The sequence below is a fragment of the Musca autumnalis genome, unplaced genomic scaffold, assembly GCF_047663935.1.
Source record: "Musca autumnalis isolate F117 unplaced genomic scaffold, ASM4766393v1 scaffold_4, whole genome shotgun sequence".
Taxonomy (NCBI): Eukaryota; Metazoa; Arthropoda; class Insecta; order Diptera; family Muscidae; genus Musca; species Musca autumnalis.
The window spans coordinates 88,605,403-88,630,717 of NW_027411977.1; the positions used below are offsets into that span (position 1 = coordinate 88,605,403).

Genomic DNA, 25,315 nt, shown 5'->3' on the forward strand with positions numbered 1-25,315 from the left:
CGATCAACTTCCGTGTGGTCCTGGGGCAACTTCATGCTCCTAACATAACGGTCCAAAAGCTCTACATTATACGGTGACCAAATGAAATGACTGGTGGCCACGATATCTATCAAAAGGAAGGGCTCCCAAAATAAGATCCACTCTCAAACTAGACCATTCCTTCAATTCCCTCCTCCGCAACACTTTTGATTTTAATCAGAATCCACATTTTTGTCGGTAAGTTCATACTTCCAAAAAGGCAAAACAATTCTGAAAACTTCTTCAAAAATATATTAAGGTTGGGGATCCTTTTCCCTTTTTTGCTTGTGTAACCTGTATTTAATCGGTCCACAGATGGAAGGTTCCACACAGGCAGATAGTATATCTCTGTCGGCTAGACCCACTGATTCTTTTTACTTGTTTTATATAATGGTAACAGATGCAGTCCAAGTAAATTAGAGCATGTACATACCATATCTCCATATTCCATATTCTCCCCATTGAACTACTAATGTCAAACTTCATTTATTTGAATCGGTATTAGCTTGAGAGCCTTTAAACGCCGTTACAAAAGTACGAGAAACTAAACCCATAAAATATAACTATATCAGTTTGTATTTCTAATATATTTTCTGTATTATTGTGAAAACCCGACAATTAAATGTTACCGTCTACCTGAAATAAGTTCAAGATGAGCGATCGGAAGTGAATGTTAGATTGAATTACCAAAAAAATATTTAAATAGATGAATGCAGCATTCAAATCCTTGCATGGCACATTCGCCCATGCATCTACCTTATTTATTCTGTCATGAAACATTTTTTTAATTGCCTTAAATTATTTTGCTATCAAGAATAATTTGACGAAGAATGGTGTATGGTGAATTTTATATTTGACCCGCCGAATATTGTCTTCTCTTTAAATTCGTTGCAACACCAACAAACCTGTGACTTGTATGTGGTGAATATGTTTTTCAAATATTGAAATTAATTATTTGCATACTTTAGGGGGTATTGCTTAATTCGCACAGTTACATACAATAATTTTACCTCCATACAAAACATTGGGCAAACGACAGACCGAAGAATATATTTTATGGTATTTTTTACTAAGACGATTCGAGAACAAATTCGTTCAAACATTTCCTACAAAAACAGGAGTTTGGTAGTAATCGAACGAATTAAAATTGAATCCATTAGTTTTATATTTTGCATTCTCATATATTATCTCATATGGAAAAAAATCAATGTCGAATTTAGTTTTTGCGGCACCCCCCTTGAAAGGTTTCATATAGTTGATTTTAAGATTGATACAATTTGAGGACAATTGTAAGATGTCAAAACGCGCTACCGAGCCCTCAATGTTTCGAAAATCTCTATTAGGCGACCCGTATCTGGGTTGGGAGTTGTCCGAAACACTTTTGTTTCAAGAATGTGTTGGGTAAATTTGTTTTAAGATTTTCGGTGTTATTCGCGAGTTTACATTCTACTCGACAGCTACAAAGCAAGTGAGTGATTTTGAAATTATTTTTCGATAAAAGACAGTCCTTTGGAAATACATAAACCAAAATTTACATGGCTTGTCGGTCGCAAAGATTTTCGTTTCGTAGGTGTTTACATGAACAGAAAATGACTTTTTTCACTTCGGAAGCGCAAGAAACCTTTCGGTCGACGTACATGAACAGGCTGTTAGTCTAACCCCCCGGTATTGGAAAATTTTATGTATTTCGAGGGGTTTTTGTAAAATTTTCGAACCAAGATTACTGAAATTTGGTATTGTGTTTAATCAGACGATAGAAAGAACAACGATGAACTATTTTAACCACATTTTACATTTTCTATCTGAAGTGGTTGTAACTTGGTATTTTGGAATCTCATTGGATAGAAATTCTCCACACAGAAAATTATCACAATAAAGTGGTTATCATCAGTTAAGATATTATACTCCTCCAAGGAATTTATACTTAAAGTAGAGAAAGAGCTTAGTAGATACTAGTAGTTCATATTTTCTTCAATACAGTGGGGGTGGAGGGTAAAAAAAATTCGTCCCGGTCGAACATAACGCCGATCTTACTGATGAGAGCTTTTGCTTATTAAAACTCTAGAAAATTTTCACAGAGAATAGTCACTCAGGACCACCTTTTTCTACTGTCCCCATAGAACTTCACTTGGCGATTTTCGTTATTTTGAGGATTTTAGCCACATTTTTCAAAATAAACGTGTTAAACTTAGCTCCGTTGGGGGTATAAAATCTTCCTGCAGAAGATTGTTTTCGTTTTCATATAGCCTCCCAAATTTTCATTTAGCCGAAGTGGCTTACATATTTTGCTTAGTCTTCCTTTGGAGTATAAAATATTTCCGCAGAGATTGGTCTGTACAGGACCACATTTTGATATAGATTCCACTGAACGGTATTTAAGTCACATTATACAGCCAAAGTTGCAAAAATCTGGTACATATTTAGTGTACTTTATTTGGGGTTATGAAAAATGCCTGCAAACAATCGTTGGAATATGTCACTCATAAAACGGTACTTTCCGATTTTTCCAAGGTTTTACATAAGAGAGTAACCGAAATAACTGAAATATCGTATTTGGCCTTCGTTGGGATACCATAATGCAATTTGTGATGAATGGTGTAAAAATTCGGCCCAGCCCGGAACTTATCGTTTTTTTGCTTGTTCCTTTATAAATTAAAAAAGTTTTAAAAGTTATTGTGTTAGGGAACACACATCTGACTATCTCTTGAATCGTTCAGATTCTTAGTTCCAATATACATATATTTTTATTTTATTCTTTACAAAATTAAAACCATTTTTTCAATACATATTACAAAACTCGATTTATTTATTATTAAATACTAAAATTTACAAATGCAAATATTCTTTGTGGAAAATTACAAGAACAAAATGAATACAATATAAAAAAAATCATATAAATCTTATATATTAAAAAGTTGATATGAGGATATGTCGTTACTTAAAATAAACGATAAGAGGACCAAAGTCTTGGCATGACACGTTGTGACATAAACTGGCGGAACGGATTGATGCGAATATTTTTCAAAATGCAATTTGGTGGCAACTCAACCTGGAATACATAGAAGACAATGATGGATAAATAAATATACATATATATGTGTAGAAGTAGAAGAAAGCGATGCTGCTAAAGCGATAAGCCATTTTAAGATGGCTGGAATCAATCCATTTTACTGTGGAATGGTTGCTAAAAGCTTTTCAATGATGACTGCGTTGCTCATACATTTGCTTGTAATGAATGCGTATAAGCCATTGAGGCCAATAATAACTTACAGCTTGAGAACTGGTTACTTTGATGGGATCACGACCGGGGCAAATAATAAACGATTCATGACCGGGCAATAGTGGGGCCTTGATCATATTGGGGTGGGGAACAGCTGAGGAAGGTGAATGGTGGTGGATAGATGGTGGATGTGGGTGAATGGATGTTGGTGCTGCTGGTAATTGTGGTGGTGTAAATATTGGACTGGGACGTGGAACACTAGGATACTTGGGTAGTTTATGAACTTTGTTCATATGACCACCACCATATTCAATGGAATTTGAAGCTAAATGGTCTTGTGATGATGAAACTCCAGCAGCTGAAATAACAAAGAAGATAAATGTAGTGTTAATCTTGAGAAATTATTGGTTTAGAAACGCTTACCGTTGACACGAATCTTAAATTCACACTTGGCTGTAAGTCCATCGGCATTAGTCGCCTCATAGTAGACACTGTGAACACCCAAACCAAACAGTTCACCAGGTATCTGAAAATATTGACAAAATAAATAAATTACATAAATAAATAAAAACAAATATGAACGGCGTTAAGTTCGGCCGGACCGAGCTTTTTATACCCTCCACCACGTACTGTATTGAAGTGAATAAGAACCACTAGTTTCTTTTTCGTTTATGAAAATACTAAGCTTTTCCTCTTACTGCTGGAGTAGTATATCCCAACTGAAAATACTCCCTTCAAAAGGGCACATATGGAGCGTCATCGTAGTTCATTCCAAAACATGGATCAATATTTACAAATTTCTGAATTGAGCTTTTGAAGTCCTGGCAAAACACAATATTAAAATACAGCAATCTCGGTTCGAAAATTTGACAAAAACCCCTCGAAATTCATACAATTGGGCAATACCGGCTAGACTTAAACCTGGAGATATATGGCCAGTTTGTTTGCGAGTAAATTTTAATATTCTTCGATTATCTTCTGGGAACACAAAAATCTAATTAAAGACCAATTCGGTAGAAAAATATGACTTAAATCTTCAAAATACCTTATATGGTGGCTATGCTTACATGGGGGCTATACAAATACGGGAACCTAACCTTTTTGCAAGCGATGTTTTGCACCAGTATAAATGTCTTGTACCTTTAGCGAAGACTAAATACCAAATTTCAGTTATTCCGTTTGTTTAATTTGGCTAAAACATTCAAAACACCGAAAAATCGGAGGGTACCGATCCATGGGTGCTATATGAAGACGTGGGCCTATCCCGACAAATTTCTGGCGGAAAGTTGTATACCAACAACGAAGACTAAATACCAAATTTCAGCGATTTCGGTGGGATACTGAGGGCACAACCTTCAAAGTACTGAAATCGGGAGGTACTGTTCTATGGGGTCTATATGAAGGCGCGGTGGAATGTTTTGTACCACTAACGAAGACTAAATACCTAAATTCATTCATTTCAGGATTATATTGAGGCTATAACCTTGAAATTTCAGAAAATGGGAAGGTGCTGTCCTATGGAGGAAAGTTTTGAAGATTAAATACCACGTTTCATTCATATCGGTAGGATATTGAGGTTAAATCCTTCAAAATACCGAAAATCGGGATGTACCGTTCTATGAGGGCTACACCTTTTTATACCCTCAGCATTTATGCTAACGAGGGTATATGAAGAAAAGACAAAATTTTTTAGTTTTCCATAAAAAAAAAAAATTAAAAAAATTTTTTTAAGCTACATGAAAGATTTTTGGTACATAGATTGGGAAAAATCCCATTCTTAAATCTGTTCGAGATACTAATTTTGGTTGTTGCGCGCAAAAGTTATGGCGGTTTCAATTCTGATAAAAAGAAAAAATCTTTAAAAGACTCTAATCATTATATTGAGAAACTATCTTAATTAGGGGCTCCCTACATACTATATGTTTACTGAGGTCCCATAACTTTAGTGAAAAAGTTGTAAATTTTAGCGGAAATTAGGAAAGCATTCAAAACAATTGGTAGTTTACAACCTGTTCTAATAAAATTCAAACTGTTTATGCATCTGAAAATTATATAAAAAATATGTACGTAATCTAAACATCGCGAAGATTCAAATGAAACCAAAACTATACAAATCCGTTTAGCGGTTTGCATATTATAGCAAAAAACAAAAAATATATTGAGAAAATTTATAAAATTTTTGTAAGAGAAAATATTTATTAAAATTTATTTTGTGAGTTAGTTGAACAAAATGTAAGAAAAATAGGTCGGAGTTTTTCTTCTATTTTAGTTAATAGTCCGGTCAAAATAGACATTGAAATAGCAAAAATTCCCACAAAGCTGAATTTTGGTGGAGAGCTAGGGTTTGCCATTAGAAGCAACGTCCTAAAAGTCCCCATCGATCCCATGTGTGCAAAAAAAATTATTCGGGGTCAAAGGTCAAAATTTAAGGGTTTTTAGGTTTTCGGATTTATTTTTTGAAAACGGTAGACAGAAAAATTATCTACAAGTCTGACCCTTACAATTTTTTTCTTAGAAGGAACCATTCTTGAGATACAGCTGTTCTAAAAAACACATGATTTTTATGCACTTATAAGGGAAATATGCACATATTCAGATGTACCGGCTAAAATAAGCGAATTAATCGGGGCTGTCCCCCAAAAATATATATATTTTCTTGAAGAGCGAAGTTATAGCTATCTTCTATAAAAAATTCCAACAAAATCGGAGTCTGTTTAGTAGAGTTATTCAATGTTAGAGTCATTTTATGCTAAAATGGCCCATTTAACCCACATGTATAATCGAAAACCCAACGGGAACGACCCCAACGAAAACTCTCCGATTTTTTTCAAGTTTTGTCCGAAGGTAGGGTTTGTTGCGCTGATTACGGAAATGTATAATTTGCAACGGTTGCGGATCCGGTTCGCCGGTTATTAGACCCGAAAGGCCAAGTTTAAAAACCGGATTAGACCCGGTTCTACTGAACCGATTACTGCAAAGTGGATATCGTTTGAAAGCTTACGGAAGTATCTAACACACAGTGTCGTTACTTTAACCGACCCGCCTCATAATGTACTTACGCGGCTAATTTTTTATTTGACATTTAGATCGAGATATCTCGAAAATGGTAAGTCTTTTTTAAGAATCATAAGGACCAATCTTGTAGACAATTATTGAGTCTACAACTTTTACTTTAACGGGCTTTTGCTAAGTATTACCGTTTTTGAGAAAAATTAAAAAAACTGAATAATGCCTCCAAATATGACCTTTGACCCCGAATAACTTGTTTTGCACACATGGGATCGATGGGGACTTTTAGGACGTTGCTTCTAATGGCCAACCCTAGCTCTCCACCAAAATTCAGCTTTGTGGGAATTTTTGCTATTTCCCCCTTATACGCATGTCTATTTTGACCGGACTATAAATTTCACGCAATAAATCACATTTTTTATTCTAATCACTTCTCGAAAACACGCTAACATCTAGCAGAAGATATGGATATCTTTCAAATAAATGTTGGGTTCTTTTAAATGGGGTATAATCTTGAAATAAAATTGTATCGGGTAATGTTCATTTTGAAATGCGTGTAAATCGCGAAATCCTTAAAATCACTTGATGCGCAAGCGGTTTACCAATACAGCGAATTCTTCTCTTTTAATTTGTACACATTTGCCAGGATTTACTTTGGCCGCTAAGATGTAGCATCGTCTGCAGTTTAGTGTGCAACAAACTGTATAACGCTTATATTTTGCACAAAGTGCATACACTTTTTATGCGCATCCGATTTCACTATCAACCGTGAAAAAATACATCGATCTAAACATATTTCAATCAAATCTATCAAGAACCGTGGATGTAGCATCACACAGTATTTTTTGGATAAATCGGATACAGCTCCCATGCCACTAAATGTTTCAAACCGCTGTTTTCGCACAAACGCGAGTGATGATTCACTTTCTTCATTGAAATGGAAACGATCCACATAAAACACAAATTAGTCAGCGATATTTTGAAAAACATTTTTCGCAAATTTTTCAATTTTTGCAGTAGCCATTTTCGCCGTTCTAGTAGATGGATTTTACGATCTGTGATTCATATGATCCGGATCGTCGAAAAACTAAAATATCGCGGGGTACCAGCACACTCAAAAAGATATTGTAAATACTGTACCCAAAAAATAGGTTTTTTAGAAAAAATATCGCACTAAATTTTGGCCTTTAGCAGTAGATTACTCTGCTGCTGTGTGGGCTACATACTCAATATACATATCAGTAGTGGGATTCTGTAACTCATTTTTGCTGTTACCGACAAAAATCGGTAAAATAAAATCGCAAAATTATGACTAAAAACATAAAAAAAATACAAAAAACACCTGAAATCCGGCTTCAAAATGTCAGCAGTGTTTACGCGGTCGTAACTACCACGTTAATTAAATTGTTTTGCTAAATTTTTGAGCTTTGTACAAAAACATCTAAATTAATCCAGCAATAGTCATAGTTACTGGTAAACTACAATAGTTACCGTATTATAATAGTGCAAACCTTGGCTTCATGGAAACTAAAAAATTTTGACTTTTCCTCATATACACTTTCATACGGGCAAAATGTGCCTCTTCGAAATAATGTTTTTAGACCCCAAGTATGTTTGGACGAAATGTCATAATATTTTGCCCAAACTTAGTTTAAGTTCGAAGATGGGCTATATCGGTCCACTCCTTCTGGTACCTCCCACACAAAAGTTTGAAAATGTTCGGAAAATTTGGGTGCACGATAACTCTTGAAGGGAGTAACCGATTTGGTACATACTTTGCACATCCTGAAATATGTAACAGACTTAGATAAGGATTAAGAATGGACTCCATCGGTCCACTCCTTCGGGTTCCTCCCACACAAAATTTCGGAAAAGTTCAGTTTAGGGCCATCTATCAAATCGCTTTGATTTTTGTTTTAGCAACTTGTATTTACTGCCCCAAACGACGGTACTAGTTTCATTAGGGACAAGTCCATACTTCCTGAGAAAATAGCATGAAAGTTGCAAAAAACCCCTATGACACCGCGTGAGGTTGTTGGAGCGCAAGATAACTCTAGAACGGATCCGCCGATTCGGTCCAACATTTGGCCTTAGTAATATTTTGTCCAAATATAGTTTAAGTTCGAAGGTAAGCCATATCGGTCCACTCCTTCAGGTACCTCCCCCACAAAAGTTCAAAAATGTTCGGATAAATTGTTCGTACGGCAACTCTCGAATGGAGTGGCCGAATTGGTCCATACTTTACACATCCTAATATACCTACCAGATATGGAGCAGGTTCAAATATGGACTATATTTGTCCACTCCATCCGGTACCTCCCACACACATTTTCGGATAAGTTCACTTTAAGACCTGATATCGAATCACTTTGATTTTTGTTGAAGCAACTTGCATTCGCTGCCTCAATTACGATGGTAAAAGTTTTTTTTAGGGGAAAGTCCATACTTATTGAGCAAACAGCCCGAAGGGAGTAAAACCCCATATGGCACCATATGTAGTGCCTGGAGATCCACTTTCATAATGGTCAATGTCCATACATTCCTTTTAGAATCTCCACCGCAAAACTTTTGATCTTTGACTGAGGGTACATCTCTGTCGGCCCAAGCCGCCTGATAATTTTTTAATTGTTCAGATGTAGTTCGAAACATTTTACTTGTAATTCGTAACATTTCACTTGTAATTCGAGAATTCCATTTGTAATTCGAATTATTCCAATTGTAATTCGAATTAGTCCATTTTTTATTCGAATTATTCCACTTGTAATTCGAACTATTCCATTTGAAATTCGAATTATTCCATTTGTAATTCGAATTATTCCATTTGAAATTTGAATTATTCCATTTGTAATTCGAATTACTCCATTTGTAATTCGAATTATTCCATTTGTAATTCGAATTATTCCATTTGCAATTCGAATTATTTTATTTGGAATTTAAAGCAAAAGATTTTCGAATTACAAATAAAATGATTCAAATTACATATGGATTAATTCGAATTACAAATGGAGTAATTCGAATTACAAATATAATTGTCGAATTACAAATGAAATGTTACCCACCACAAATAGAATTCTCGAATTACAATTAAAATAATTCGAATTGCATCTGAAAAATATGTATATGAAGACGTTAATCTAAACCGACAAATTTCTGGTGGAAAGTTTTATACCCTCAGCGACGGCTCAATACCAAATTTAAGCCATTTCAGTGGGATATTGAGGCTAAAACATTCAAAATACCGACAATCGGGAGGTACCGTTCTATGAGAGCTATATAAAAACGTGTACCTGAAACGACAAATTTCGGGTGGAAATTTGTATACCCCCAACGAAATCTAAGTACCAAATTTCAGCAATTTCGGTCGAAAATGGGGCTAAAACATTCAAAGTACCGAAAATTGGGACGTACCGTTCTATGGGGGCTATATCAAAAAGTGGACCGATATAGCCCATATTCAATACATCCTATCCTATGAGTAATAACAACTCCCATCTAAAGTATAAAGCTCTATCTTGAAAATTGCGAGCTGTATCTTGATTTTAGTAGACGGACGGAGTTACGGACATGGCTATTTCGACTTAGAATGTTATGCTGATCAAGAATATATATATATATACTTTATACTATCTCCGACGACTATTTTAATGTGTTACAACCGGAACGACAAATTTATTAATACCCTCTATATTACGTTAAATGCGGCATGGCCGAACTATTTATACCCTCCCACGTAATTGTACTGAAACCAGATATCAGCTATTTTTGTTAGTTAATCTGGCCTTAAATTAAAGAAAGAAAAACGTGGACTAGACTGGACAGATTTCTAAAGAAAAATTTTTGTAGCACCAATGAAGATTTAATACCAAATTTCAGCAATTTCGGTGGGATAATAACTCTAAATCCGTTAAAATTATGAAAGTCGGGAGGTACCATCCTATGGCGCCTATACCAACACGTAGAACTGCCTCGACAAATTTCGGGAGAAATGTTTTGTGGTAACAAAGAAAATTAAATACGAAATTTCAGCCATTTCGGATGGTACCGTTCTATGGGGCTATAGCAAAACGTGGACCTGCCTCGACAGATTGCTGAAGAAAAAGTTTGTAACACCAACGGAGATTAAACATTTCAGCAATTTCGATGAGATAATGACTCTAAATAATTTAAAATTCCGAAAGACATGAGGTACCATTCTATAGGGGCTATACTAACACCTAGACCTGACTCGACAGATTTCTGAAGGCTAAATACCAAATGTCAACTATTTCAGTTGGATGCTAAAAACTTCAAAATACCGAAAATCGAAAAGAAGTGTTCTATGGGGGCTATATCAAAACGTGGACCTGCACCGACAGATTTCTAAAGAACAGTTTGGTAGCACCAATGAAGACTAAACACGAAATTTTAGCCCCTTCCGTGGTATACTGAGGCTAAAATCTGAAAAAGACCGAACATTGGGAGGTGCCGTTTTATAGGGGCTATATAAAAACGTGGATTGATATAACCAATTTTCATTACCAAATATCCTAGGAGTAATAGAAATTTCTGTACCAAATAATAAAGCTCTATCTTAAACATTGCGAGCTTTATCTTGGTTTCGGCAGCGAGACGGACGGACATGGTTATCGACTTAGAATTTTATGCTGATCGAGAAGATATATAAATTCTAAGTCTATAACCATGTCCGTCCGTCCATCCGTCGGACGCATTTTTTAAATTTGGCGCCATTCGAAGTGTCATTGTTTGACATTTGAACAATTGTTATTGTTTGCTAGTAAAAGGTACAAGGTTAGTAAAAATGGAGAGCTACACGAATGAACAACGCATTCTCATTGTGAAATTGTTTTACCAAAATGGTGAAAGTTTTGCGGCTACAGTTCGCAAATTACGATCATTTTGGGGTCACAATAATGTTCAAAAGAGTCAACTGTAAAGAGATTAATGGATAAATTTGCCGAAACTGGGTCTGTTAGTGATGTAAAGACAACAACGCGCCTTCGACCTTCGATCGAACGAAAATATCGCAGTTGTACGTGATGATGTCGCTCAAACTCTATCCACCTCAATTCGACACCGAACTCAGTAAATTGGTGTCTCCAAATCCACTTTGACGAATGATTTGCATCTTCATGCAAACAAAGTTGAATTGACTCAGGAACTGAAGCCAGCTGACCATGGGAGTTTGTTAATTGGGTATTGAAGAGACAACATGAAAATTCTGATTTTGCCGATAAAATCATCTTCAGTGACGAGGCCCATTTCCATCTTGATGGCTTCGTCAATAGGCAGAATTGTCGCATTTGGGGTGAGGAAAGTCCTCGAGTGATTCAAGAGAACCAAATGCATCCTCAACGTGTCACTGTGTGGTGTGGATTTTGGGCTGGCGGAATCATTGGACCTTTTTAATGAAAATGAGGCAGGTCAAGCGCAAACAGTCAATGGTTTTCGGTATCGTGAAATGATAACAAGGGGTTTTTTGAAGTCGATGGTGTACGAGAATAAGCCGACGACGATTCAAGCCTTAAAAGAGAAAATTGGACGGCGGCCATCTGCACGACATATTGTTCCATACATAACCTCATTCTGTCTACTTTACGATATAATAAAGTTTCACGTTTTTGTTTTATTTAAAATTTAAAAATTGCGTTCTAGTTGGGACCCCCTTTATATCCCTTATTGAGTTTCCAACGAATATTTCGATGTGATACAACGGAATGACAAATACAAGTATATCCTCCATCTTATGGTGGAGAGTATAATCATTGTGGTTGACACTTACCCTAGATTTATACACCTTCTTGATCGGTCCATATTTGCTGCTGAATATCGGTTCTTCCCATACAACCGAACGGAACACTTGATTTTCTCCCAGCGAAACTTCAAAGGATGGCGTGCAATATTCCACAACTGGACCCTCGGCATGTTTAACATGAATGACAGTCTTACAACGTGCCTTCTTTCCGGAAATGGGATCATGACCACGGAATATAACAACATGAGTGCCGGCTTCCAAATTGCCTTGTAAATCTTTAGTCCATGCTGGTGATGATTCAATATAACGATAATCCAAATTAGTTATGGGCTTCTGTAGAATGACATGGGCGGTACGCTCCAAGCCAGTCAAAAAGACAGTGGTATTGCGAGGACATTTAATAAAAGGTCGATGTCCAGCAGTAGCACCTACACCCGTTACACCGTTACCACCACCACCAAAAGATGTCATGCTAAAACCAAAATCAGGCAAAGGACGTCCATTGAAGCTTGATTGTGTGTTGTGTAGCGTTGTTGTGCCTGCTGTAAAGGTGGGTGGTGCATTTGGCAGCGACAAAGGTGTGAAACCATTTGAGACACCCAGACGTGGCTCAGTTTGCATTGGCAAACAGTCAAATGTGCCATTATACGACCATTGCAGTTGAGATGTGCAGACAGCTACTGATGCTCCAACTGGCACATAGCCAGGATTACATTTTAGATGACATTCCTCGCCCACACGGATTTGGCCAAAAAGACAGGATAATGGTGTAATGACACCGCTTAGAGGTGACGCAAAGGCAGGACATGTTTTTGCTAGAATTGTGGAATATAAAAAAGGAAGAAGAAAAAAATTGAAAAAAAAACAACGGGAATTGACAAGCAACTCAAGTGAAAAATAAAGCAATCAAATCTTTTGTGACATTTGATTGATGGTACTTACGCAAACACACACTCTCATGATGATCCCATTGGCCAGTGGCATTGCAGTAACGGTGGGTGGGGCCTTGTAGTTCAAAGCCTGGGTTGCACCACACCTTGCAGCGGGTGTTGTAGAAACGCTTCTTCTTGTGGCGATATTTGGTGCAATGTATGGCACCATTTGCTGGAGCTGCCAAGGGATGGCATTGATCACGCAATTCCTGTACAACTTCGCATGTCTTGCGATCTGCGGCCAAACGTTGACCCAGGGGACAACGGCATTCATGGCCACCATTGTGATTTATACATTCTCCACCCACACAGCCACCATTGTTGTCGGCACATTCATCGATATCCTGACAATCACGTCCATTTTCCAAACGATATCCCTTGGGACACAAGCATTCATAGGAACCATTGGTATTGCGGCATTGGTATTGGCACACTCCAGGCAGGGAGCATTCATCGATATCTTCACACTTGTTGGGGTCATCGCGGCTAAAGGTAAAACCAGCAGGACATGTAATGGGACAGGGATCGAAAGGATTTTCGGGCTTAGAACCATCTGGACACACACATTCATATGAGCCAGGCAAATTTACACATTTAAAAGCACAGCCACCATTGTCCGCCGAACATTCATCGACATCCTCACAGGTTTTACCATCCAAGCCCAAAATCATGCCAGGTGGACAGGAGCAACCCAGGTCCGGATCACAGAGATGTGAACAACCACCATTGTTCTCAAAGCACATGGAATTTATGCAGGTCTTTTCATCTCCCGACAAAATAAAACCATCTGGGCAGGCACACAAATAGGATCCCATTGTGTTGTAACAGTCATGGCTGCAGCCATGATCCTCAGCATTACATTCATTCATATCTACACACACCGACTGATGTTCTCCCAAATAATAACCCTGGGGACACGAACACTTGTACCCACCATCCACATTAACGCAGTCGTGTGAACAATCGTGTTTGCCGAGAGCACACTCATCGATATCCAAGCAGGTCCTTTGATCATCGGCCAATTGAAAACCGGCCTCACAGGAACAGGCAAACGAACCTAAAAGATTTATACAAATGAAACTACAATTCGCCACACCATCGATGCACTCATCGATGTCCAAGCAAGCATGACCATTGGATGAAAGGATGAAGCCTTCGCGACATGAACATGAATAGCTGCCAATCGAATTTTCGCATATCTGTTCACAGCCACCATTCGAAATAAAGCACTCATCATTGTCCACACATGTGCGGCCATTCGAATCCAAATGATAGCCTTCGGGACATGAACACTCAACCTGGCCATTATGTGTGCTGCAGGCATGTGAACAGCCTCCATTCTCCCGGAAACAAAGATTAACAAGCACACAGGTCTTATTGTCGGCCGATGATAACAAATGACCCGGAGGACATGAACACTCATAATCTCCCGGCAGATTCATACAAAAATGGCTACAGCCACCGTTAGCAATGGAACATTCGTCGATGTCTAAGCATGATTGCGATGTTAATGAATCTGATGGCGAAGATGTATATGTGGATGACGTATTGTACACAAGATGAAGATGATGATCTAATGAATTTTCAATGACTTCATTTGATGTCAATGGATGACTGATGGGCAGGCCCAAAGCATAACCCTTGGGACAAAGACATGTAAAGGATCCATTAAGATTTTCACATGTCATATCCTTTGCGCAGTTGTGCGTGCCCAGGGCACACTCGTCGATGTCAAAGCAATAATCCCTTAAAGGACCATCAAGGAACTCAAAACCCTCATGACATGCACATGAGAACCCACCTTCAACGTTGATACACAACTGATGGCAACCACCGTTGTTCACCTGACACTCATCGATATCCTGGCAAGTTTTACCATTTGCATCCAAACTAAAACCATCCCGACACGAACAGGAACCATCTTCATTGCATATGTGGTCACAACCATTTTTATTCGAATCGCAAACAGCTGCTTGGACACAGTTCAATTGTGTCTCATCCAAACTCCAGCCGGTTGGGCAATCACAACGATAGCTCTCGCCTTCGGGTAGGCATTGATGAGAGCAACGATTCTCTGCACAAGGATCTACATTTGCCACCATAGACGGGCAAATGCCTTCAGCATTTGGTTCGGAACCATCCTCACAGAGACATGTAAATGACCCAGGGAAATTCGAGCACTTCAAAACACCACATATTTCTGGTTGATGTTCACACTCATTGACATCTTCGCAGCTGCGAGCAGTGACATAGGGCAAAACATATCCCTGGGGACATTGACACAGATAATTTCCCTCAGTATTTACACACTGATGCGAGCATTCATGGGTTCCATCCTCACACTCATTAATATCAACACAACGATAGTTCTCTTCACGATAGCCCACTGGACAGATGCATTGAAAACCAAACTCATTTTCAGCCTCTTGACAAGATCCTGGAGCACAAACATCACCATTACGCTCACAAGCGGTTTGACTTTCAACACAGTTATAAGTATCTGCCAAAGCATAACCCTGTGGACAGTGGCATTGGAAACCACCGGTAGCTAAATCCGTACACTCATATGAACAACGAGTCTTGTTAAGTGCAGGATTTTCTAAATCTGCACAGCTATCGACAGCACAAGTACGTCCATCTTCACTTAAATGATACAACGGTGGGCACAAGCATTCGAAAGATCCCTCGGTGTTATGACATCCATGTGAACACACCTTATAAGCTGCGGAATATTCTTCATCCTCAGACACTATGGCACACTCATCAATATCAACGCAAGTCTTTTCATCTTCGGCCAAGTCATAACCCGAAGGGCAGGTGCATTCATAGCTACCCTCGGTGTTGATACACATTTGACAACCGCTGGTACCTTCAGCACATTCATCAATATCGACACATTGTCCGTTGTGTAATCTAAAGCCGGATTCACATTGTACCACGGGTGCTTCGCTAGTCAGTTCGTGTTTGGGTGGTTCCTCAACATCATCAGTTTTCGAAGCAACTTCTTGTTCTTCTTCTTCTTTTTCTTCTAATACTACTGGAGCCACACAGTGATATGAACCTTCAGTGTTTACACAACCATGGGAACATTCTTCAACAACTTCGGGTAATTCACATTCGTTGATATCTGAAAGAGAAGAGAGCAGGAGGAAAAGAAGGGAATTAGTATGTTTTAAATGGTATTTAAGGTCTTCTGGAAAAAGTCAAATAGGTATGCTTTTGGAAGACTTCCTTGTTGTCTTTTAGAATACCAATATTTCTTCTACACGATCATCGGGGGTTCGAGTAGAAGTCCAATAAGTCTTGCCATACAAGATCATTGGGTAGAAGAACCAGATGTCTTCTTATATGACATCAACAAGTACCTCTGTAAAAGACCAATAGGTCTTCTATTGAAGATCAGTAAGTCTTCCTGTAGAAGATCAGAAGGTCTTCTTGAAGATCTATAGGTCTTTTTGTAAAAGATCTGTAAGACTTTTTGTAGATCTATAGGTCTTTTTGTAGAAGAGGAAAAGGTCTTCTTGTAGAAGAGCTATAGGTCTTCTTGTAGAAGATCTATAGGTCTACTGAAGAAGTTCTATACGTCTTCTTGTAAAAGATCTATAGGTCTTCTGGTAAAAGATATAGATCTTCTTGTAGAAGTGGAAGAGGTTATATACGTCTTCTTGTAGAAGATCTATACGTCTGCTGAAGAAGGTATATAGGTCTCCTTTGAGAAGATCTACAGGTCTTCTTGTAGAAGATCCATAGGTCTACTGAAGAAGATTTATAGGTTATAGGTCTTTTTATTGGATCCTTGATATAGATATCCTTGTTGAAGATCTACAGGTCTTCGTGTAGATGATTTATAGGTCCACTGCGGAAGATCTATAGGTCTTCTTGTAGAAGATTTATAGTCCTTCTTGTAAAAGATCTGTAGTTCCACTTAATAGGATCTATAGGTCTTCTTGTAAAAATCTACAGGTCTACCGAAAAGATCTATAGGTCTCCTTTGAGAAGATCTACAGGTATTCTTGTAGATAATCTATAGGTCTTCTGGTAGAAGATCTACAGGTCTTCTTGTAGAAGGTCTGCTGAAGAAGGTCCATAGTTCTTCTTGTAGAAGATCTACGGGTCTTCTTGTAGAAGATCTATAGGTCTACTGAAGAAGATCAGTAGGTCTATTTTAGAAGATCTACAGATCTTTTTATAGAAGATATACAAGTCTTCTTTTTATAGGTCGACAGGTTTTCTTGTTGAATGTCTATAGATCTTCTTGTTAAAGATCTATAGGTCTCCTTGGTGAAGATCTATAGGTCTTCTGGTTGAAGTTCTATAGGTCTTCTTGTGAAAGATCTATAGGTCTTCGTGTAGGAGATTTATAGTCCTTTTTGTAGAAGATCTATAGTTCCATTTAAGTAGATCTATAGGTCTTTTTGTTAAAATCTACAGGTCTACCGAAAAGATCTATAGGTCTCCTTTGAGAAGATCTACAGGTCTTCTTGCAGAAGATCTATTGGTCTGCTGAAGACGATCTATAGGTCTTTTGGTAGAAGATCTACAGGCCTTCTTGTAGAAGATTAATAGGTCCTTCTATAGAAGATCTACAGTTCTTCTTGTAGAAGGTCTATAGGCCTTCTTATAGAAAATCTACAGGTCTCTTGAAAAAGATCTATGAAGGTCTATGGGTCTTCTTGTAGCAGATCTACTACAGGTAAGTTGGAGAATATATATAGGTCCCCTTGTAGAAGATCTATAGGTCTTCTTGTAGAAGATATTTAGGTATTCTTGTATAAGATCTATAGGTTTTCTTGCAGAAGATGTATAGGTCTTCGTGGAGGACTTCTTATAGAAGATTTATAGTTCTTCTTGTAGAAGATCTATAGTTCCACTTAAGAAGACCTATAGGCCTTCTTGTAAAAATCTACAGGTCTACCGAAACGATCTATAGGTCTCCTTTGAGAAGATCTACAGGTCTTTTTGTAGAAGATCTATTGGTCTACTGAAGACGATCTAGGTCCTTTGTTAGAAGATATACAGGCCTTCTTGTAGAAGATGTATAGGTCTACTGAAGAAAGTCTGTAGATCTTCTGGTAGAAGATAAATAGGTCCTGCTCTAGAAGATCTACAGGTCTTCTGGTAGAAGATACAGTTACAAGATACAGATACAGATCTACAGTTCTTCTTGTAGAAGATCTATAGGTCTACGGAAGAAGAAGAAGGCCTTCTTGTAGAAGACCTACAGGTCTCTTGAAAAGGATCTATGAAGGTCTATGGGTCTTCTTATAGAAGATCTACAGGTTAGTTGGAGAAGATATATAGGTCCCCTTGTAGAAGATCTTTTGGTATTCTTGTAGAAGATCTATAGGTTTTCTTGTAGAGGATCTATAGGTCGACTACAGAAGACTTATAAGTCTTTTTGTAGTAGATCGATAGATCTTCTTGTAAAAGATTTATAGTCCTTCTTGTAGAAGAAGTGTAGTCCTTCTTGAAGAAGATCTATAGTTCTGCTGATGAAGAACTATATGTCTTTTTAAAGCAGATCTATATATCTTCTTGTAGAAGACCAATAGATTTTCTTGTCGAAGATTTTTAGATCTTCAATAGGATTTCTTGTAGAAAATCAGTCAGACTTCTCATTGAAGGTCCATTGGTTTTCGTGCAGAAGACTAATATATGTTCTTATGTTATACCAACAATCGGACTTCTTTGGAAAACCAATGAGCTCATCTTCTTGTTGAAGGCCAATAAATATTCTTGTATTAGACTAGGAGGGTTTTTTGTAGAAGGATATTTGATATTAGCAAAGCCGACAGATTCTCTCAGCGTTAAGGTAATGACGTTGCAGCAGCAGTCAGCTTATTCTTTTATAATGTCCCCATATAAGATATTGTTCCTCCTATCTATTGGCTTGAGCATTATTCTAACTTCGGTTCGTCTTGAGTTCCTCACATATTATTTTTAAAAGATCACTTTTTCCATATCTTTTCTGCAAATATCTGTATCAGTTTCCAGATTGCTTTTGACCACATAATATCAAAATGTACTCTACCCCTTCCCCTTCCTTATCCTTTACTACAATTTGACAAGCATCTTTTCCCACCCTTCAAGTAGATTTTTTTGCAAAAACTTTCCTCCACCATTTAAGTAAAAATTTCACTTTTACAAACCTTCGCATGTTTTATCATTTCCGGTCATACGATATCCTGGCGGGCAAAGACAAAATATCCGGCCTAGCGAAGACAAGCAAATGTGTGAACAACCGCCATTATCAATTGCACATTCACCGGCATCGACACAGGTGTGATTATCCGATGACAAGTGAGTGCCGGGCAAATTGTCACACGAACAGCGATAGCTCGACCAAAGATTGTGGCAAGTGTCCTGACAGGGACCATGGCCATTACGCAAATTACATTCGTCAATGTCTAATTAATGATGATGGCGATGGCGACAATGTGACGACATTCGTTTTAACCAAGTCGAAAACAATTAATGTTGGAAATAATGATGATATTGGTGATAATGAAGATAGTTGTTGGATGTGTGGTGTGTGTGTGTGTGTGTTGGATGGTGGCGATGTCCATGGAGGAGATGTTGCAGAGAAAACGGCCAAGAGTAAAAAAAGAACAAAAACAAAAATCCCAGATGAGGAATGTGAAAGGGAAAGTTGAAAGAAGATACGAAAACCACCTACCAATACATGTATTGCCGGTAATGGTATCAATTTGAAGACCTCGTTTACACGAGCATTTAAAAGATCCTGGTAAATTTTCACAAATTTGTTCACATCCTCCGTTATTGAGCTGACATTCATTAATATCTATAGGGCAGAAACAGAAAACCAGTTAGAAAACAACTACTTGGCAAAGGTCCTTTTGTATATCGAAAGCAAAGACCTGAGCACCTAGGAATTTGTGGCAAGTGAACATATTTCATAATCTCATCCGATTTCATTTTATTCTCACAGTTGTATGGTCAAATTCAATTTAATCCTAAATCCAACTCACCATGACATGTTGAATAGTCATATGGGTCCAAGCTAAAACCTTCGGCACAGGCACATTGAATTCGAGGCTCATTCTCTCCAGGGAACAATACTCGTTGACACTTTTGATCACAGCCACCATTATCACTGCCACAATTTTCGTCAAGAACACGAGGCTCATAAGGATCTTGAGTTGACTCTGTTACATCAACATTGGAATCAGTATGGGTATTGGTAGCTTCTAGCTCTTCCACTTGTGTGTGATTATCGTCCTCTGCGTGGTGTTGCTCCACTTGCTCATGTTCCCTACTTTGTGATTCCACAGGTTGAACTTCATTGTTTACATCTTCAACATTTTCAGTATGGACTTGTGGTGGCTCTGTTGGGGTTGCTGGTGGAGGAGGTGGTGGCACATAATTATATTGGCGTTGTTCCTCTTCTTCTGCCTCAGCAGCATCCTCATCATCTTCTTCATCGCCTTCTTCATATTCATAACCTAAATGAAAACGAAATATAAATCAAATTATTGCTAATCACCATCTAATTTGTTTTTTGTTTCTTACCCGCATCTTCCTCTTCTTCATACTCAGACAAGGCAATACAAGTAGGCAAATCTCCAACCCAAGCACGATTGCTGCAGTACAGAGTTGTCATATCAGGATCTTCAAAATCATAATTATCATTACAGGCATATAAAGCGGCTAAAAAGACACGCTCTCCTTTGCGACGTCTTTCATATTTCTGCACAATACCATGACGAATTTCTGGTGCCTTAACCTTAGCCTGGACACAACTCATATCCAGTGTAGAGGCCAAGGCTTGAGACACCATACGATCTTCGGGTATGTTCTGTTTCTGTTGTCCTTCGGGTATGCTCTGTTTCTGTTGCTCTTCACCAACACATTGTGGTGGATCGGTGTTCCATTGATCGGAATCTATGTCACACACCAATTCACTGGGACCCTGCAGCTCATAGCCACTTTGACAGGTGTAAAAAGCACGAATAACATCTTCCTCGCTGCTTATTTCTATTGTGGCAAATTTAGTGGGTGGTGGAACTTCACAGTCTTCGTGAACTGCAGCGCAAGCTAAAGAAAACAGACAGAAAAAAAGAAAACAAAATTAGTTATCGAATATATATTTCGAAATTGATTTATGTATATTAAGATTATCAGCAGAATAGTTCTACTCGTATTGTGTGTTTTGTTTGCTTTTCTCCCGCTCTATTTTAATATGAATTTTGTTGATCCCCTGTGAATGTCATGTGTAATTTATGACCAATTAAATTCATAGCAGACATGGCCAATGTTGATGTTTCGACACACTTCTTATTATAGGTTTCGTGAGGTACATAAGTGACAATACATACATATTAACCGGTTGTATTCTATAAGTATTGGAATATAGATTTGTAGATTTAATAAAGAAGACCAAATAAAATATCCAGCAACATTTGACCCACAAAAAAGAAGAAATAAAATTTTTTTCAAAATTGTTACTTGAATGAATAAAATATGTAACAAGTAAAAAGGAGTTAAGTTCTGTTACAAAAGTATTAATGACCATAATTTTAGGGGGATACGTTTTTGACCACTGGAAAACCCAAACACCTAATTTGAGCTAATTCGGGTATTTACAATTTTGAAAAAAAAAAAAACTTAAATCGAGGAGTACCGTTTTATGGGAGCTGTATTACAATGAAGTTAATGGAGAATTTTTTAACCATTGGGAACCACATATGCCAAATGACATCCAATCTTGCCGAAAATGTAGATAAAAACTTAAAAAACTTGAAATCGGGGTTATTCCAAAGCGTCCACATTTTTGAGCAATATCAACCCTAAATGCCAAATTATAGCCAATTCGGGTTGAAAAATATAAACGTTAAGTTACCTATATACCAAAGCATGGACATATGTTCGTAATTTTTGGCAGATACATTTTGTGACCCCCAGAAATTATAATAAATTATAGCTAATTCGGTCTGAAAATGTAGCTAAAAACGGCAAATTACCTGAAAACGGGCGGTACCGTTATATAGGAGCTATTCCAAAACTTGGACCATAACTTTTGGTACATAAGTTTCGTGACCACAAGTTACCCTTAGTCCTAAATTATAGCTAATTCGGTTTGAAAATGTAATTAAAACCTTAAAATTCCTGAAACCGTGCGGTACTGTTATGTGAGGGCTATACCAAAACATGGACCTAATTATAGCCAATTCACTCTAAAAATTCGGCTAAAAACGTAAAAATATCTCAAATCGGGCGGTACCGTTAAATGTGAGCTGTACCAACACATCGACGTAAGTCCATAATTTTTGGTAGATGAGTATCGTAGCCGTTATGAACCCTATCTACCAAATTTTATAATTATGGCTAAAAACTTCAAAATACATCTAATGGGGCGGTAACGTCATATGGGGGCCATATCAAAACGTGGACCGATATAACCCACCACCGAGCTTTTCTGCAAACAAAAGACGCATCTTCCAAAATTTCAGCATCTCAATTTTTGTGGATGGAAACTGCAAGGCCTATAAAACAGTCTAGCAAGAAGCCACAACTTCTCTCAACAAAACTTAAAGATGACAAAAATCTAGACATGACTTTGGATGTGACTAAATAATTTGGTCTGTTTATTCGTCGCGTTATATAGATAGTTCGGTTAAAAACTAAATCTGAGACCATGACATTAATGATCAGTTTCAATCATAATCACATTTTACCCGGAAATGTGAAATATTCGCCGTTAATCAACACTATTGTGTAAAAATTCCTGGAAGACAGTTTCAATTCCCTTGATCAATTGATCTTTCAATTGACAGTGTTACGGCCTAATGTAGTTCAATACTAAAGCTAGGGTCACACTAGGCAAATATTTGCTCCAGCGACAGGGACTGTGTGTTTACTGAGAGCAAGTGAGCATAAATTTCAATGCATTATTTACGCTCATTTGCTCTCAGTAAGCGCACACTGCCGGTCGCTAGAGCAAATATTTGCCTAATGTGACCCTAGCTTAACAAATTTTCCCCGATGTAATAGTTTAGGTCAAGGAACATATTTTGTATGATGATAGGATACTATTCGAGGTTGTTATTTACCATTTCTTTTGTGTGCAAAAATAAACAAATTTGATTTCCGGCACAATATACATATCTGTGGTTTTCACAGAAAACGGCACAAAGTGTCACGACACGGCCAAAAATGGTCAAAACCAAGTACCTCGGAATACAGATATATTGTTGGGAGTCGATAGAAAACAATCCAATTACAAAAACTATGAATTTTGGTAATGATAATTCAACAGTTTTGTATATATGATGGTTCAAATCCCATAATTGTTGACAATGTGCATTTTTTCCTTTTTTTCCCAAAATTAACAATATTTATTATCTTCAAATATTTGAAGATAATATTTATTATCTTCAAATATTATAAAACTGTTTTTTTTTAGTTTCTTTGGATGTAATAAACTTGGCTTCACATTTTTTTGAAAGCAAATAACGATCATATTGTGTTTTCAGTTGCCCAGGCCTGTAGTTCTTAGATCATCAATTTTGGGAAGGAAATTTTAAAATTAGAGGAGCGAGAAAAAAATTGTATAAAAGTGTATATCAATATTATGTGCTGTTTGAGTTGTGAAAAGTGAGTACTTTAAATGTATTAAAGTGCCAGCTGTAGAGGCTTGTAGACAAACATGTAATTTATCTTTTTCCGTGACCACCTCATTAAGGGGTTACCCCCTTTTTTTAACAAATCGTTTTGAGGTGTCGAATAAAGCTCAAACGAATGGACCGATCGTCCTATATTTTTCTGGGCTTACCAAGTACCAAATAACCTTGTTTATAAACGAGGAAATTTTAAAAATTAATTAAATTAATTGATTAATAAGTATATAATTAAAAAAATTAAGTAACAGTGTTTTATTTATAAATGCACTTAAAAGTAGAAAATAATTTTTCATGATGGAATCTCTCAAATAAAACGCTTGCCGTTCAATATTGTCACAATTTTTAATTCAAATGCAAGCGTTTTATTTGAGAGATTCCATCACGAAAAATTATTTTCTACTTTTAAGTGCATTTATAAATAAAACACTGTTACTTAATTTTTTAATTACACTGTGATACAAACGTGGACAAAATTTTTTTGCAGGATTTCTGATGCACAAATTCGGTTTTGTGGGAGTCCCATTTTGTAAAGCCAACTAAATTTCCTACATGCTAGCTGTAAATAATTGTACTGTTAGGCTTGTTCGAAAAGCATTACACTCCCCTTTATAACGAAAAACAGTGTGTGCAAATCGGTTGTGGAAAAAAGAAGTAATGTCCGTTTAAAGTTGAAAATCCAAGAAAGCACATTTTTTACTACATTTACAGTTATAAAATGAAAAACCGAAGTGACCCAAAGAAACCAAAAGTATTTTCGTCTTCTGTGGACTCCCACAAAACCAAATTTATGCATTAGAACCCCTGCAAATTTTCACTGTAGCACAGTGTTATAAACTTATTCTCCAGTTTTTAGTGCATTTAAAAATGGAACACTGAAACTTTTTAATTTTATAATTATTTTTAATTTTTTTTGTAAATACATTTTTAAGATTTTAAATTTTATTTGTATATACTTGAGATTATAAATGATATTTAATGATGGGCTTACATTTATTAATTAAATGTATAATGTTAGTAAAAATTTATTTAGGTTGGTAGTTTCTCATCCTTTTGATTTCACTTAACGCTTCGTTTTTGCATGGATTCTTTCTTGTTAGTTTCGAGCAATCCAGTTCTTCTATTCTTAATCCATCCAGCGATCTTACACGACTCAATGCCACAAATGCTTGCCCTTCTTCGAAAAGCTTGGATCGTAGATACACCACTTCCACCGAACCTCCGAAAAACCACTGCCGAACAACCTCCTCCGAACTTTCCCCTCTCAACAGGCTCTTTCCATTTTCAACGGAACCCCATAACCAATTTAGGCCGAAAATGTAGATACAAACTTTAAAATGCCTGGAATTGGGTACCATTTTTAGTGGCTATATCAAAACCTGGATCTATGTCCACAATTTTTGGTGGAGAAGTTGAGAACTCGAAATCAAAGTTACAGCCATTTCGGCCCAAAAATTAGGACAAAAATCACTTGAAATCGGGTGGAGTCGTAATATGGGGGCTATACCAACACCTGGACCTATGTCACAATTTTTGGTGGAGAAATGTCTGTACCACTGGGATCTCCAAATGACAAGTTACACGCAATTCGGTATGAAGATTAAATCCTTAAAACACTTGAAATCGGGCGGTACCGCTATATGGGGCTATTTTCAATTTTATTTGTATATACTTGAGATTATGAATGATATTTAATGATGGGCTTACATTTATTAATTAAATGTATAATGTTAGTAAAAATTTATTT

The 25,315-nt window shown here is 37.2% G+C and overlaps 1 protein-coding gene across 10 annotated transcripts in view; it reads right to left on the minus strand.

Annotated features, from left to right (window-relative positions):
* Window positions 1–2,791: 2,791 nt before the first annotated feature.
* The window catches only part of LOC141403848 (uncharacterized), a 213,481-nt gene continuing 190,957 nt past the window's right edge, over window positions 2,792–25,315 (minus strand). For 6 of the 10 annotated variants that reach the window (XM_073986887.1, XM_073986885.1, XM_073986884.1 and 3 more), the window contains 7 exons: window positions 20,462–20,986; window positions 19,921–20,394; window positions 12,942–16,058; window positions 12,027–12,814; window positions 3,662–3,764; window positions 3,289–3,596; window positions 2,792–3,067 (listed from right to left, as the gene is read on the minus strand). In XM_073986887.1, coding sequence (XP_073842988.1) covers window positions 2,957–3,067; window positions 3,289–3,596; window positions 3,662–3,764; window positions 12,027–12,814; window positions 12,942–16,058; window positions 19,921–20,394; window positions 20,462–20,729 — 5,169 coding nt within the window. In that variant the 5' untranslated portion in view covers window positions 20,730–20,986 and the 3' untranslated portion in view covers window positions 2,792–2,956. The remainder of the gene's footprint in view (window positions 3,068–3,288; window positions 3,597–3,661; window positions 3,765–12,026; window positions 12,815–12,941; window positions 16,059–19,920; window positions 20,395–20,461; window positions 20,987–25,315) is intronic. The other 4 variants (XM_073986891.1, XM_073986888.1, XM_073986889.1 and 1 more) reach the window with 1 other exon arrangement.